The sequence below is a fragment of the Thamnophis elegans genome, chromosome 10 (assembly GCF_009769535.1).
Source record: "Thamnophis elegans isolate rThaEle1 chromosome 10, rThaEle1.pri, whole genome shotgun sequence".
NCBI lineage: Eukaryota > Metazoa > Chordata > Lepidosauria > Squamata > Colubridae > Thamnophis > Thamnophis elegans.
Window position 1 is genome coordinate 22,553,743 of NC_045550.1, and position 17,486 is coordinate 22,571,228.

The 17,486-nt window shown below is 40.3% G+C and overlaps 1 protein-coding gene across 3 annotated transcripts in view; it reads right to left on the reverse strand.

Annotated features, from left to right (window-relative positions):
* BORCS7 (BLOC-1 related complex subunit 7) overlaps positions 1 to 12,171 on the reverse strand; it is a 40,783-nt gene extending 28,612 nt beyond the window's left edge. Inside the window, exons 1-4 of one of the 3 annotated variants that reach the window (XM_032225899.1) lie at positions 11,987 to 12,162; positions 10,514 to 10,576; positions 2,108 to 2,151; positions 853 to 873 (exon numbers count right to left, since the gene is read on the reverse strand). In XM_032225899.1, the coding sequence (XP_032081790.1) occupies positions 853 to 873; positions 2,108 to 2,151; positions 10,514 to 10,576; positions 11,987 to 12,136 (278 nt within the window). In that variant the 5' untranslated portion in view covers positions 12,137 to 12,162. Of the gene's footprint in view, positions 1 to 852; positions 874 to 2,107; positions 2,152 to 10,513; positions 10,577 to 11,986 lie in introns of all 3 variants that reach the window. The other 2 variants (XM_032225898.1, XM_032225900.1) reach the window with 2 other exon arrangements.
* Positions 12,172 to 17,486: the final 5,315 nt, after the last annotated feature.

Consider the following 17,486-nt stretch of genomic DNA (forward strand, 5'->3'; position numbering starts at 1 on the left):
TATGTGTAACAAACATTACTGTTTCAATATTTAATATAGCACTGATTAAGGTTAAAAGCTTACAATTCACTTATAGCAAGAAATGTGGCCTTGGCAGGAGGGAGGCAAATAAATTTAATAAATGTAAATGCATACAAACAAAATATTAGCTATAATATCTAAACTATTAGACTTACATACTACATATACAATCTTTTGAGTACATATGGTATAATTTGCAGTTCACATTTTTCTGATAGAATGGGAGGAAAAGACAAGGAAACTAAGATTAAGTACAATTAAAAGTCATAAAAGAGATGCTTACTGGTGGAATGAATTTGATCTAGTCCTTATACAAAGTATCTTTCCAATGCAATCATATACATATTTACTTACGAGGTAAATGCTATTGTGTCCAATAGAGCTTCTTCACTACTATACTTATTCCAGATTGCAAGCTTCAATAATAAAGAATCTCTAGTAAAAATCAGAAGGAACCCCCCTCCCCCAAAAAGGCAGAACAATTCCAGATCTGATTTACTCAACTGCTAAATCTTCTCACCATAAAAATCACCTGAGATTCACTGATGATTCACACACACACATTTTAATATATGTTCTAAAAGCAAGGTATTTAGTGTAGCATTAAATCATTGTTGTGAATATTAATATTGAATATTAATATTTAGTATTTAATAATACATAAAGTGCTAATTAATCCAGCTCTGTAAAGAGGCAGCATAATCCAAATTCTATTGAATTTGCAATTTAAAAAACATCCACACAAAGTGGATGCAAGCAAATTTTGAAAAAACAGTAATAAAGATTTCTGAAATAGATAACCTCCCAATCAAATAGAAACAGTGTACTTACTTTTTTTGAATAGCTTCTTGCCTAAAGGGGGGAAAAACACAATGTGAGTTGAAATGAATTTTGAATTGATAAAAAGAGTGCTGATTTATTGCTGAGGATCCATGGAAATCAAACAGGTTTCTGACTTTACTGTTATCTCTAGAAATAACTGACATATTTAGATTGTTTGTAATGATGCAAATAAATCTGTGTTGTGAAGTGGACAACTGAAGGCAGCAAAATTTTTGTTGCCCATTAAGAGTTCCTTAATTATTTTCTATCCTTTGGGTTGGTATCCAAGAATGCTTGTATCTTGGGCAAAGCGTTCCAGTGTTAGGGAACTTAATATAGCCCCAAAGTTGCATTGGATTGCCCTACCCTACAAAAGTAAGTAGTGGGGCCTTGGAAAGGGATACATTCATTGCATTCCAAACCTCTGGCCTTTGAACCAAATCCTGCCCTTTTTTCTGTTCGTAAACAAGCAAAGACAATTCCTCTTAAGTACAGAGGAATGCTATGCTTTACATCCAGAAGACAGAGTGTGAGATTTTTTTCATTACCTGGAAAAAGAGGCTTCCTGTGCAAATCAACTATGAGGAGAAAAACTTGCTTCTAGCTGCCATATTCCTGAGGGATAGGCCTTATTCATTTATTTGAATGTATTTCTCTGTGAAACAATTCATAGAGCCACCCATCTGACCAAGATTAGAACTGGAAGCTGGAGTTTCCCAGCACATCCCAGATAATCTTTACCAGGTAAGTCATTGCATACATATGGCACCCTAATATCTGTGTGTAGATTCCATGATTTTCCCCCCAGTTTGGGAGGGTAAAGGACAAAACAGGAATATTCCTAAAAACACGATTTTCCAAAAATCAGGGCAAAATCCTCCTATTCTGCATAGATTTTAAGGATCATTTGCTTCTGTAATGCTTTACTTCTTCCCTGAAATGATGCAATAACACTGACATTAAAAATATAAAATGCTGATTACTAACCACCACCCTGCAAAACTTATTCTATACCATTCTCAGTTGTATCTTAGTTGTAGGAGGAGAGCTACATTACTCTATAATAATCAATAATAAGGAGGAGTCTATTAGCATCTTTTCAGACTAACAATGTATCTGACTAAAATGAGAAAATCTTCATGAAGGCTTGTGCCCTTTAATAAAACATTTAAATTTGAAAATATGCTACCAGAGGGGGGGGTTGTATATATTTCTAGGGACTAGAAATCCCATCAAATATAGTATGTGCAGTGTGTATACTTACTGGTACTGCAGGTGAGTAGTTATAATAGCCATTTTTCTTAAACTCTGCAAAGAGATAGGTATGAAGTACATGCTTTTTCCCTCGATTAAGTTATCAATGCAATCAACATTTGGCATTACATGATAATGAGAAATAATCACATACTAGGTTCTTCTAGCTCTCATAGAATTTGCTGTTTTGAAAAAAAACATGGTGTTTTGATAAATCTCTAATTTTAAAATAACTGCTTTCACAAGCTTTTACTTTTTCTATACAAGATGATGATGGTAAATTAATTAAACTCTTACACAAAATTGTTTTATTCCACTAGCAGGATTAGCAATATAGACAACAATCAATCTGGGTAACTACCACCATTTGTACACTACAATTTAACACTATAAAATGAATAATGTAGAGATTTTGGTTAGTGATAAAGACTCTCCTTGGAAAAAATAGAGAAAAGCCTGCTAAATAAACTGTTTGAAATATGTAAAGCTAGGCATCATTCCAAATTAGTCTTCCGTAGTCTGATGTCCTTCTACTGTGCTAGACTACAATCCCCATATTCCTAAGGCAAAGGTCACAATAGTAGGGAATTATGAGAGTTAAGAATCCAAACGGATCAGAATACATCAAATTGGAAAAGGCCTCATTAGGCTGAAGCCTGAAAATGTGCTCTGAAAGTCCAATATGGTATCCAGGAATACCAATGTGTCCACAGATACTTATTCCAATGTTGCCCAAGTTTCTAGTCCATGCTGCTAATTTTTCAAAACAGATCTTTTAATTTCAAAGGTGTAGCACAGTAAATCTCAAGTATAATATTTGTAACAATGCTTGAACCTACATAAATCTAGGAAAAGGTGTTGCTGAAATCCAGTACATTTTTTTATGTACCGTATTTTTTGGCGTATAAGACGCACCTTTTTCCCTCAAAAAAGAGGCTGAAAATCTGGATGTATCTTATACATTGAATACAGCATTTTTTGCCTCCCAAAACCCTGCCCCCTTCACCAAAATGGCAGTGCATAGCCTTTACGAGCCTTGTAGAGTGCTCCTGGGGGCTGAGGAGGGCAGAAATGAGCAAAAAATGGGTCATATTTTGCTCAATATTGCCCCCCCCCGGCCCCCAGGAGCACTCTATAAGCCTCCTAAAGGTTATGCATGCCCTTTTTTAAATAAAATCCGGGGCATTTTTTGCTCATTTTTGCCCCCCCTCGCCCCCCAGGAGTACTCTACAAACCTCCTAAAGGCTATTAATGTCCCCTTTTTGAAGAAAAAAACGGGCCCGTTTTCGTGAAAAACGGACTGTTTTTGGGAGGTCTGCAGAGTGCAAAAACTTTTTTTTTAAATTTGCCTCTTCAAAATCTTGTATGTCTTATACTCTGGTGCATCTTATACTCTGAAAAATATGGTATGTCCTGCAGCCCAGGAAAAAAAAAACACAAAGCAAAATTAGGTGTAGATGGCAGAGATAGATTTGATATACTAGATAGGATTCATGTTTGTTTGTGCGCGCATGCGCACACAGGCAGCATGGACCCCTTTTAGACTCTGGAGAAACCTCCAGACACTTTTAGGAAAATATATTTAAATGCACACAATTTAATACATGGATATAGGCTGCATTACAAAAAAAACATATTAGTTATCAAAATATTTTTTTTAAAGAAACAACAGCAAAATCATAACATAATATATGTGAAAATAAAGGATTTTTTCCCATCCAAGTTCCCAAGGCCTCTGAAATCTACCCATGGACGTCAGGTTAAGAATTTCTGCACAAGAGAAAGGAGTAGAAAGTTGTGCTACTGCTTTACTTTCTCGCAAATGAGTGTTTCTGTTTGGCAATATTCATTTTTACCCTCCTGTTTTGGGATATTTAGATCCCTATGCTGGCTCAGAAATAATTTCATTCAAATGCTCCCTTAGCAAAAACTATTTTCATCTTGATCTACTTGCATATGTGTGGAAATGCATATGTTTTGTGTCATAATGATTTCTCCTAACTTTATTTATTAAAATGACTAACTAGTATTATGCACAACATAAAAATCTTTTCATTTTCATTCGATAGGAAGTTCTCCAGCTGGACAGACGTGGGAGATGTGAGCTCTAAAAAGCCTCACATGAACCCTGTCTGACAAACCAACTCTGAGGCTCCTTTTTTGGATCAGAACCCCCCTGGAGGGGGGGCGAAGAAGGGGCAGCATCTCATCAGACCCAGGGGGAGGCAACAAGTCCCTCAAAGGTCGGAGATTTGCCCTTGAATCGGAGTGGGGGCGGCAGCCTGCAACATGGCTGACAAGATGCTGATTTCCAGTCAAAGCAAATGAACAGGAGGGTGAGAAAGAGATGAAAGACTGGTAAGAAAATTTATCTAACCCACAGCCATAAATCAAACCTGGAAAAGACAAAGAAATTTGAGATCATAAATAATATTGATGGTCAGATTGGGATTTTTTCAAAAAGAAAGCAAGAAAGAAAAGGAAAATGGAGGGTTGAAACACTAGCACTCCAAAAAAAGTCTGAATTTGTTTGAAACAAATTCGGACAGAAAGGGAGAAAGCCAAGAAGTGACAAACCCACTCAAATACAAACTCTAAATCTGGATTTGAAATAGAAATCAAACATTCCGAAGGATTTACTTCATTTGAACTCCTTTCAACTAATATATCTTAAGCAACTCCAAAAAATCAAGAAAAAAGCTCAGTTATCTCACTGATAACTGATAACCTAACCTTGACTGTGCGGGAAGTTTTAATTAACCAACTGCCATAAATCAGAATTTGGAAAAGCAGGAGGCAAAGAGAAACATACTCGAATCTGGCTGTTTGCAAGTTTGTTCTAAGTGATATATTTTGTGCAGCTATAATTGACCAGAGGTGGAAGGTGGCAAGGGAAAGAATAATAACAGAAGCAAGAACTGGGAAATATGAAGGTTTTTTTTCTTTCTTCCCTTTTTTTTCCTTTTTAAGATGGCCCCGGCTTCTCTTCCGGTTTCACAGTAGTTGAATTAACTAAATGTAAGGTGGATCAGAACCTCAAAATAAGACTTGTATAACTAACTGCAATTTTGGAACTGGACATTAAGGAAGAACAAAAGACCAAGATGGCTCCCATCGCTCTTCCACACAGCAGCTGAAGCAGATAAGTTTAAGGTGTATCAGAACTCTGAAATAAGAACTGTATAACTAACTGTAACTTTGGAACTGGACATCATGGAAAGCTGGGAATTTGAAGAACTACGTGAAACTATAAAAAATATGCATAAATCATTAAAATAATTAAAATCAAGCCTAAATAGAATTCTGAACCCAGAGAAGAAGATATCTAAAGAAGAAGACAAAGAAGGGGGGGGGGCAAGACAATGAACGGGTAAAAATGGAGGGAAATAAAAAGCAGACAAAAATCTCCACTGATCTTGGGAGTGGTATAGAGAAAATTGTAAAAGGGGGAGGTGTCCCAACAAACGGGAATAAAAGGCAGACAAAAGAGGTTTTGGAGGTTATTAGTGGCATAAGGAAAATTGAAGTAGGCGATTATGCCCCAACAAAGAGAAATATAAAATATCCTTTTGACGATTGTCTGGGAAAAACTGAAGAGTGTGGATGTGTCAAAACAAAGAAAAGGGAGAAAACAGTAACAGAGAAGTGGGACAAAAGACTTACTAGGAAAAAATCAGACTAGAAACTGTTATATGGGAAAATATAAAGTAAGGATAAGGGCTTTATTCCTAAATATGACAATAAAATGGAGTTGCTAACTGGTTGAATATGATAATGGAAAGATAGATAAATAAAGGTTAAAATATATGGAATATGGACAAATATGAAACTGATATGGGGAGGTTGTAAAGCAGAGGTTTGTGATTCACTTTTATACATGATAATTAAACTGAGTTGCGAATTGATTGAATATGACAATAGAAGGACAATTAAGCATGGATTAAAATATATGGAGCATGGACATATATAGAACTACTGAATAAAGTGAGATGTTTACCGCTTGTTATTCTATATAATAAATTAAGGGAATTGTAATGAACATTGAACAGTAAGGGTTGCCATTTATAGACAATTAAGGGTAATTTAATCCAAGATATGGAAAAATGGAAAATTTCTATTGTCATGAAATACATGAAATACATTTACAATGGGAAACTATTGAGACTTAAAAACAGAACCACAAACTGGGGGCATGTAAGGATGTATAATTATATAAAGATAATGATGAGAATAGCTAGCAGGTCTACATCTCGGCCAAAATTAGGCTGGGGCAGGGAGGCGGGTTTTTTTTTAAAGCACAATGAATATATGTATACTTTTTTGTTCTATTTTTTTTTAAAAAGGAGGAAGATGCATGCTAAAATTAAATATCTATATTGAAAAGGAATTATTAATACCATCAACACCAAATGGAGCTTGCTCAGAAGCTGAAATACACCAAGTAAATGTAATGAAGAGTGGGAAGTAGAGGAGAGAGGTAAGGAAAGAGGAGAGGGATAGGAGAGAGGGCAAGGGGGAGGAAGAGGAGAAGAGAAAGGATGAGTCGAAAGGGGAGAGAGGAGAAGGAGAGAGATAGGGGAAGTAGAGAAGGTCAGGATGACAGAGGGAAGAAAGGAGGTAGGGAGGGGGAGGAGAGAGGAAGAAGAAAGTGATGGATAAAGTACAATTATGGTGTATGGAGAGCAGAAGAGCCAATAATTGTTTTTGGGAGTTGATGGTAAGATAAATTGATGTAAACATGTAATAATACAATATGATGTTGGCTATGTAATAGTCAGTGGTGGGTTTCTGCCGGTTCGCACCGGCTCAGGAGAACCGGATGGTGAAATTTACCGATCCGGTGAGAGGAGGTTCCACCGGTGGACCCGGAAGTTCTGGAACGCCTGCCCTGTCCATCTCCCCGTGCTCAGAAAAGTGCTGTCCAGGGAGGTCCCTTACTGGCGGGCAAGCATCCTAGAACCTGCCTGCCAGCAAAGGACTTAAACGGAATTGCTTTTCTGAGCACGGGAAGACAGACGGTAGTTTGCTCCGTCTGTCTCCCCATGCTCAGAAAAGCGCTGTGCGTGGAGGTCCGTTACTAATGGGCAGGCGTCCTAGAACCTGCTTGCCAGTGCCCGTCGCCAGGGAGACAGCCAGTGCAGGTGAGCCACACGGTTGTTCCAATTGCACGGGCGCTCCACCAGCTCAGGTGCAGCCGGACCCGAGAATTTTCTCTTCTCAAAAATGTCTTCTCAGCAAAGCTGTGGCAGCCTGCCTGTCCCTTTCAGGTCCTTCGACCCCCAGGAGGGAGGAGGCCAGGGGGAGCATAAAGGGAGCTGCAGCTCCTCTGTGAATGGAGGGAGAGAAAAAAAGTTGGGATTCTCCCTGCTGCAGCCTTTAAATGGCAGAGAAAAGCCGAACTCCCCTCCCCTTCACAGAGGAGTTGCTGCTCCCTTTATGTGGATGTGTGATATTTTGCAAGGACTGGGAAATCTCTCATGCAGTCTCTGAACAAGAAAAATGTATTTGCATGTTAATGGGTGAAACAGGTGGGCTAATTATAATCTTAAACTACTTTTGGCTTACTATACAGATAATTTAGTGCAAAGCTGTGCACAACAGTATTAGATTTCTGTGGTTTTATCTTCCTTAGTTGGTTTTGGGGAGAGCTATGGAAAGCTAAAGCAAATGCTGTGTAACAAGGAAGCATGAAACATTTCTTTTGATTCATTGGAGAATCAAAACCAAACATTATTTCAAAGGAGAGAAGTTTCATATCATGCAACTTTCATCAAAACTGTTTCACATGCCCTTAAATCTGGGGGGGGGGGGGAGACAACATCTAGGAAGGAGGGTAGAAGTGGCAAATAGAATAATACTTTGATGCAACTATTACAAATTGTTCAGCAATAATTTAACTAAAAGAATTGTGCATACTGTATATAAATTGTTACTTCATAGCAGGAAATCCAATATTTCTTTCTTTGGATTTTCCCATTTGGTGGAGTTTTTCAGTACTCCAACATTCTATTCTTTTTTATTGGGGATATATTTATTGGGTTTCACTCTCCCATCAGTTAAGAAGACAAGAACTGCAAAGCAGGTGGTTGTGTGCAAATATCATAAGTATTTTTGGAATGTATCTATGATGCTACCATTGTGAATTTCTTGTTAAGAACACTTATCAAGTTTTAATATTATGACTGTCTAACTTATTTAGAGGGTGAGTGCTTGCTTGTTGTAATAAAGTACAAATGCCACAAGCAAAATACCTGTTTACTCAGAGGTATATTCCTGATTAAATTGCTTGATTGCAGTGTGCAGAAACTTTAAATTGCATAGCTCACAGCACTAAAGAAACCTTATACAGCAGTGACTACTCTTGAGGGGCCACATTGGCTGTTTCTGCTTCCAAGTGAAATCTACTGGAACATATTAGGAATTTCTGCACTGAGAAGCAGAAGGATGGACTCACCTTTATGATGGGCTTTTGAGACACTGGAAAGCAGTGGGGACTTTTGCTACTTATGAGTATTTCCAAATCCAATAAGAAATTGATTATCTTTCCTTGAGCTTCTTTATGCAGGGACAGGTGCTGAAAAATCCTTCAAAGAAATCTAAACTCTGTGTTTGTGTGTGTGTGTGTGTGTGTATGTGTGTTTGGGGGCTGTTTCTGTTGTGTATGATTGGAATATAACTTATTGGCCCTGGATTTTGAGGGCGGAGGGAAGTTGCAGAAGCTGAAATGTGGTTGGGACACACTGGCGAGTCCTATGTTTTATCTCTTTTACATTTCAGAGATTATAAACAGTATAAAGAATTAATAGTTGCAATGATTGTACTTTATATTTGTGTACACAAAACAAAGAACAAGTAGTTCAGCACATGACAGCCTGTCAATCTGAAAATACTCTGAAACAAATAGGTATTGTTTCTAGTGCACATAATTCCAAGCCCGAAATTCCAAGAAGTTTCCCCTCTACATACACAGTATATTGTATATTATACTCTACAAAGTGGTTTAAACAACAAAGGCAAGTGTGAGAGAGCACACTATTCTGCAAATAATCTTACTAGCCTTTTGTATGGTGCATATGTGTAGGGGTATTAGTAGTAGCACAAAAGAAATTATATTTACAGACTTTATTTTCCTGTAGATTGTGGTATGAATTTATTTTTTTAAGCAACAGGCTAGAACCTGTTCATATTAATAAGTAGGAAATCTGTTGGACATCAAACTTATTTTAAAAGTATCATTATGTAGAACTCTTTTTAGTAGTCTGGATTATGGAAGAATTGCAGGAAAATATTAGATAAGACAGAAACAAGCTAAAATAGGGGTGGTGGTGGTGGTGAATCAACTTCTTGTTTCTTGCCCATGTTTTGCTACAAACTACTCTAACTGCTGCCTGTTTTTTTTAGCAATAATGATTACATTGAATATGATATTAATATATAAAGCATGTGATATGGTTCCAGGATCAGAGCTAGTCTATATTTGAATGGGCTGAAGGTGTGTTAACATTCAAGGAAGCTAAAACTGCAATCTAGGAAAGACAGTTCTTGGCCCTCTAAGTACTTGGAAAATAGACCACCTGTGAACCATATGCAAAACCACCCTGATCGCCATATAGAAGAAAGTATGAAATAGGCCTGTATAAATCATTTGGTGGGATTTCAAAGCATTGGAAAGTTGTGGGAATACTTTGGAACATCTGCTTCATTGACCAGATCGGGAGGAGTGCTCAGAGTCCTGTAAAATAACTTGCCTAGCTTTAGTACAAATGCTAGGACTAATGGTACTTTGGATTCTGTTCCAAACAAAGTACTGAAGAGAATACAAGAATGTAAATATAGTACCCACCCACAACTCTTTAAAGTAGATATTTCATGAATCCAGGAAAAAGGTGCCGCTGCTTTAAAAAGTACCAAGTAGATGCTGTGGGCTTTATATTCCTATATATTCAAAAACAGTGCATAGCCCTAACAAACATTATTATTTAATGAATTTAAGTTGTTGCCACTGCTTTGAAGTTAAATTCAGGTGTATGGATGCCTCTTTCTTTTCTGTGCAATTTATACCTCTATCTTGACTGGGAATGCTGACATTATCCTGGCCACTCCCACCTGGTTACATGGCCGGCAAGCCACTCCCACCCGGTCACATGGCCAGCAAGCCACTCCCACCCGGTCACATAGCCGGCAAGCCACTCCCACAAAGCAGGCCACACCCACAGAGTAGGTTCCAACAAACCCACCACTGGTAATAGTATACATGTGTATATATATGTTATGAAAATGAAAAAATAAAAAACTTTATAAATTAAAAAAAAATTATTTTCAACCCTGAACTTGATATTTCCTTTTCTACATGTCCTGAAACTCTATAGAGGTATGTATTTAATATTATCAGACAAATATTATATTCCATACTTACATCTTCAGAGTGCAGAATGGCACCTTCTTGCATCACCATATTTCTGGCAGCTTGTCCTAGGAACTAAAAGACATGAAAATCATTGGAAGAGATATGAACTTTATGTTCTCCAAGGTAGTGTTCTTCCACTATTATTCAAGGTTGACAATGCAGCTAATAGTGAGCTTTCAGGAGATAATAAGATTTGGGAATTATAACTTTATGAACTCCTATTTAATCCAGAAGCACTAACTTACTGGACAAACATTCTGAACCAAAAGGATTTTCTGAAATTATGTAGAATCTTCATAATAAATGATATATAAGTGGATATGTACTGCAGGCTATTGCTGCCTGTCAGCTGCCTGCAATTTGGCAGTTCAAATCTCACCAGCTCAGGGTTGACTCAGCCTTCCATCCTTCTGAGGTCGGTAAAATGAGGACCCAGATGGTTGAAAGCAATATGCTGACTCTATAAATTGCTTAGAGAGGGCTGTAAAGCATTGTGAAGTGGTATATAAATATAAGGGCTATTGCTATAAGTGAAACTTCTTGGTATAGTACAATATTTATGGTAATTATTAATTATGCTAATATACATAGTGATTTACAGAAACTTTTTTTAAAATTGACATCTCAAATGTCTTGATCATCAATTGGGCTAGTTCAGCAGACAAATCCTAAGGGTAAGCAATCTGTAAATTACTTGTTTGTGAATCAAGGATTGAAGTTTAGGGCTGGTGGAAGACATACCAACCAGCTTCAATCTGATGTCCTTCAGATGTATTACCATGTAATTCCCGCAAATACCTTTATCATGTAAACAGGATGACGGGAGCTGTATACATCGGAAAAGCATAAAGATATGTTTACATTCAAACTTTCCTAGCGATTCCTTACTGAAATTACTGACAAGTTTCAGCAATTGTGCAACACATACCCAGCACCATTCAATTTTAATTTGTACTACAGGATCTCAGTGGGATTTACCACTTTTTTCAGCTAGTTTGCTCAAAAGGGTAAACCTGAGTCTTTGGGGCAGAAACAAATAGGCTTTTAACCTTAAGAAAGCAATACCAATGATACTCAAGAAGAAAACCTAAGTCTCCGTTCTTTCTTATTACCTTGCTTGATTAAATCAGCAGCCGAGCACTTCCACTATACGTATATGAACTTCGTTATTACAGGCAAAAGGTCTGAACTATTTGAGTTTTAAAATAAAGATGCTAAGTATAATATCGGATGGCTGTAACTGAGCATATAAACGTGTCAAAATCATCGGTTCGTTTAAGGGGAAGAATCAATTGATCCATCTTTATCGCATGAAACGAAGCGACTCTAGGTCAATCCTAAATTTTCTAGCACTACAACTTTTCCTTAAAAAGGCCGCCCGCCGAAGCGTTCACAGAGACTACAAATCCCACTATACACCGCGATCCTCTTGTACCGACTGAATAATAGTTGGAGGGGAACCGTTGTAGTAGTCTCACTTACCTCAGCGCTTCGGGAGCCCTTGAGCACCTGTTTAGTGAGAGCGATTATATCCGTCCCGCAGTTGGTCACCTTTTCGGTCAGCAGTCCTTTCACCGAATGCCCAAATCGTGCCTGAACATCCACCGCCATCCCTGCCGGAGTTACCGCCATGTAGCTAACAATCAAAGAGGAAGCGAGAGAACCGCACCTACGGATAGAAAATGGGGTCAAAAACATAGAAAAGCGCCCCGAACGGGTTTTGGCAAAGGAGTTGATTGCTCTTACCTTATTTCATCTTACGGTAGTTCCTTTTAGTTTTTCTTATGCAGAAAAGAAAGCCGCTTGCTTTTTATATTATCTGCGCAATACAGGAAATACTTTGTATATTTTAAAAAATTAAAATATTTGTATTAACCGTTTGCCCCAGAATTACTTAATCCAAAGCTAAAGACAAAAAAAACCCTGATCGGTTCTCTACTCCGCAGAATACTTAGTATACATCTCAATAGCAAGTGTGATTGCTTTTGATTCAGCGTTTGGATTTGCACAATATAATGTACTAAATTGTTGCCTAGTCTGTAATTTATAGCGTTTGACTTCAGCTACAGGCGTTAGTTCAGTATGATAATCATCATTCTGTTTGATGTATAATTCTAATAAATTGGATTAATTCAGTAATCATTGTTAAGTCATTACCCGGTAGTACCCTCTACCCACAACTTTATTGTAATTGTTATTTACTACACAGAAAATGGAAAATTCTGCTGCAGTAAAAGACAAAAGTAATTCTGTATTTGCAGATGAATCATTGCGTTGTATACATTAGACAAAGGGTACTTTAATGTTTGGGAGTATTTTAAATCCTTTTAACTTTCTACAATTGTATATGTTGAGAGGACATATACACAGGGGACCATCATATATTTTTAAAAGGCATAAGCATCTGTTTCACAAAATGCACATATGTTTGTTTCCACATTCTACTTTTTTTTTACTTTATGTATTTATTGTCCATTGTAGAGGACAAGGAACTGATTTTCATGAGGTTTCTGTTTGGACTTTTATTTGGTCATAACTGGAACAGTAAGATTTTACTTAGCAAATCTAAAAAATGGTGGTAGAAATACCTAAGCAGTGTTTAAATTTTAATTAATATGATTATTTTATAACAAATATTAAATAATAAAGAGAAAAAATGAATTTTCAATAAACGTATACCAACAACTATATTGGTCATTCTTGGTATATAGTTAACAACAATGAAATATATATTTTATATACTTGATTGATTTTGAAAAGGAAATATTCTACCTATAAAGAGAGCTTGACTGCAGAATATAAGCAGTTTCTAGAAATAAAAGAGAGATAATGAATCTAATTGGCTTCAGTAACTATCTCCTAAAGCTGGTTCAGCGTGCTCCTGCATACTGGTACATACCATCTGGCCCCTCTAAGGAATATTGTCTATGTATATATCTACCGATAATTTCTACTTGGTGAATTGTATATAGGAAGTCAGCATGCCCTGCCACTATGAGAGTTTTTTATTCACACTTTCTGCACTCACAGTAACTTTGATGGCATAAACAAACCCTACTGTGTAGATCAGATCAAATCTTTATTAGCATAAAGAAAGTTGCATACAATTAGTAATTTTAAAAAGCTAAAAAATGTATATAGAAAAGATACATCGAAATCTAATTTTAAAGAAGTTAAAAGGTATAAAAAGTATAAAACAATAGATATAAAACCAAGTCATAGTATAGATCACTCTTGAAAATAAACCAAATATTCATTAGTTTATGGCATCACTCATCATCTGACAGATTTTAAGTGCTGCTGGGAAGAACCTGGTAACATTAGATGTTGTAGTTGGGTGAGTATCTGCAAACAGCAGGGAGGTGCCAAATTGTCCTGTATACTTTGGGTATTTAAACAGTAATGGTGAGATGGACCTAATACAAATGTTTCTATAATACAGGCAGAGTCCAGTGGTTAGGCACTTTGAGATTAGTTAAGTGTTGTGGCCCGGCAGGAGCCGTTGGAGCTGCTGCCAGACTCCGACAGTGAGGGGTCTTATGAGTCGGCCCTGGAGGAGGTGGAGTACCCTGGACAGGGTTCCGATTCCAAGCAGGGCGAGGAGAGACTGGTTGGCCACCAGGTGGCGACTGAGCCTTTGATCAGTGGGGAGGAGACGAGTGAGTGATTCAGAAAACACCTGTGAGTTGTTCCGGGATGCACGCCGTCGAAGGGCTACTCAGCGTCAAGAACAATGGCATAATTACAAGAGGTGATTACGCTCAGCTGATGCTCATTAAAATCCTCTCCTGATTATAAAAAAGACTGCGTATGCCACGCCCTTCTGCAGAAGTCAACGTTAAGGATTAACAAGAAACAAACTCGGCAGGCTGGACTTGCTGCCAGAGTGCTTATCTCTTTGTTATGTGGCTTGCAGCCAACGAGAGTCTGGACTGATTAAAAGAAACATTCTCATTTACGTTGGTTTTGGCTTTCGTTCCTGGATGGAGAACGTGGGGTCAGAACACATTGACTTCTGCCCCAGACAAACCTCGATTCAGCTACAATGGAGCAATTCTGTTCTGAGAATGCCCAGTTGGCTCAACAGCTTGCTTTGCTGACTGGTCAAGTCTCTCAGCTTCTGGGACTTGCTAACCCCCCCCCCCAGCCAATGAGGAAGTGTCCTGTGGCTACACCAGTGTTTGATGGCAATCAAGCTATGTTTGCAGCATTGCTGGGACAATGCCAGCTGTTTATTAGCTTAAGAGCGGAGGACTTTCCCACTGACGGGACGAAGGTGGGATTTATAATTAGCTTGCTCTCAGGCACAGCTGCCCATTGGGCTACACCATTGTTATCTCAGCCTAGCCCTCTGCTGGATGATTTCCAGGGCTTTCGTAATAATCTCCGGCTGATGTTTGAGGATCCCATTAAGGAAGAAACAGCCACCAGACGACTCAGGGCACTGCAGGAGGGCAATGGCTCCTTGCAGAATTATGTCAGCGAATTCCGGCTGCTTAGTCAGGACTCCGCTTGGAATGAGCCAGCCCTTATGGATACTTTTCAGGATGGGCTGTCTGATGACTTGCAGGATGAGCTGGCGAGGGTGGACAGGCCACCGACATTCGACGCGTTGGTCCACTTGTGTCTCCGGATAGACACCCGGCTGCAGAGGCGGAGGCCTTGCCATGCATCCCAGGAGACCACTAGTGTGTCGGTTCCTCAGGAGACTGCAGTAGCCAGGGAGAAGCCCATGGAGTTGGGTGCCGCCACACCCCGAGTGGCACGCACGGTGATGGACAGACGCCGCGTGAGGGGGTTGTGTTTTTCTTGTGGGGGTCTTGGACATTTAGCCACAGCTTGCCTTAAGAAGAGTAGGAGGGCTGCGAGGTCTGAGACCAACCCCTCAGCTCCAGAGCCACGTGTCAAGACTAGGGCGGGGCCCGATCCACAGGAAATGGTGGGTCGGGTGCAGTCCGAAACAGAGGTGGACGGGCTGCCACAGCATCTGGTTCTAGCAGCACACATCCTCTTGCTGGGTAGTCCGCAGGGAATTCCAGTCCATGCTTTGGTCGACTCTGGGGCTACCACAAACTTTATGGATGCAGCGTTGGTTACAGCGTATGACGTCCCTCTGTGTCCGGTGGACCCACCGATGCCGGTTGAGACTATTGACGGACGGTTGCTTCTGTCTGGGCCTATCAAGACTGCCACGCAACCTTTACATTTGATCCTCGGGGAGCACAAGGAGGCCATCCAATTTTATGTGACTTCGGGCCTGCATTTCCCTGTGGTCTTGGGCTTGGCTTGGCTGTGGACGCACGACCCTCGGATCTTTCTGGTCACGTTCCCATCCCTGCAATACGTCGATCAACCACATCCAGCAGGTCTGTGCAGCCCAGCTACCCAGCTCGCCCAAGGTGGACGTGCCACCAGGTTTAGCGGACTTCGCGAATGTCTTCAGCGAACAGGAGGCGGATCAACTGCCACCGCATCGGCCTTATGACTGCCCCATCGGTATTCACAAAGTTGGACTTGCGTGGCCCCTACAACCTGGTTTGAGTCAGGGCGGGGGACGAATGGAAGATGGCTTTTGGCACCCAGTACGGACATTTTGAGTACATGGTCATGCCATTCGCGTTAACCAATGTGCCGGCGGTCTTCCAACATTTTATGAACGATATCTTCCAGGACCTGTTGGATCAGTTTGTCATCATTTACCTGGACGACATCTTGATCTACTCGAAGTCCCAGAAGGATCATCAACGTCATTTGCGTCTGGTCTTGCAGCGACTCCAAGAACATCGTTTGTTCACAAAGCTGGAGAAGTGTCAGTTTTGGCAGACTAGAATCGAGTTCCTGGGGCACCGTATCTCCCCTGAAGGAATTGCAATGGAGCTGGGCAAGGTGGAGGCAATGCGTAGTTGGCAACCTCCTCAACGTATGAAGGATGTGCAGAGACTTCTCGGGTTTGCCAACTACTACCGGAACTTCATCTCCAGCTTTGCTTTCTTGACTGCGCCCCTCACTCGGCTCCTGCAAAAGAAAGTGCCATTTCGCTGGGGTCCCACAGAGCAGCGAGCGTTCGTGGCCCTGAAGCAGGCTTTTACGAAGGAACCGATCTTGAAGCACCTTGTTCGCCATCGTCCATTTGTCATGGAGGCGGATGTGTCGGACGTCGCGGTTGGTGCGGTATTACTGCAGGCTCACGCCCCTGATGATACCCTTTCCCCTTGCACTTACTACTTGCGGAAACTCAATCCTTCCGAGCGCAATTACACCATATGGGAGAAAGAGTTGTTGGCTATCAAGGTGGTGTTCGAGGCCTGGAGGCATTATCTGGAGGGGGCCAGGCATCAGGTCGAGGTTCGGACGGATCATCAGAATTTGGAGTTTTTGTCCACGGCACGTAAGCTGAACCAACGCCAGATCCGGTGGTCTCTGTTCTTTGCTCGGTTTAATTTTAAGGTGACGTACATCCCTAGTGGGTTGAATCAAAGGGCGGATGCCCTGTCTAGAAAACCAGAGTATTCTGACCCTGCAGACTCGCTTCCACCCCAGACTGTTCTATCCGTCAAATCCTTCACTGCAGTTCATGAACCCGTGGACCTACGGTCTCTGATACGGGATGCGCAGCGGGGCGACGAGTGGGTGGAGCAACGAAAGGCGGAAGTAGGGCCGGCTTCTCCATGGACCTTTGATGAGGACCTTCTGAGGTATCGGGACCGCCTCTATGTGCCCGCAGGGCCCATCCATGACCTGATTCTCTCCCAGTGTCATGACACTCTAGCAGCAGGACATTTTGGTTTTTTTAAGACATTGCATCTGGTCTCCCATATGTTCTGGTGGCCCCTCTTACAAGACGATGTGCAGAAGTACGTGACGTCGTACGTCCAGAGTCGACAGGCCAAATAAGTGATGGGGGCTGCTCCAGGGTTATTGCAGCCCTTGCCGACCCCGAACAGTCCTTGGGGAGCTGTATCCATGGACTTCTTGACCATGC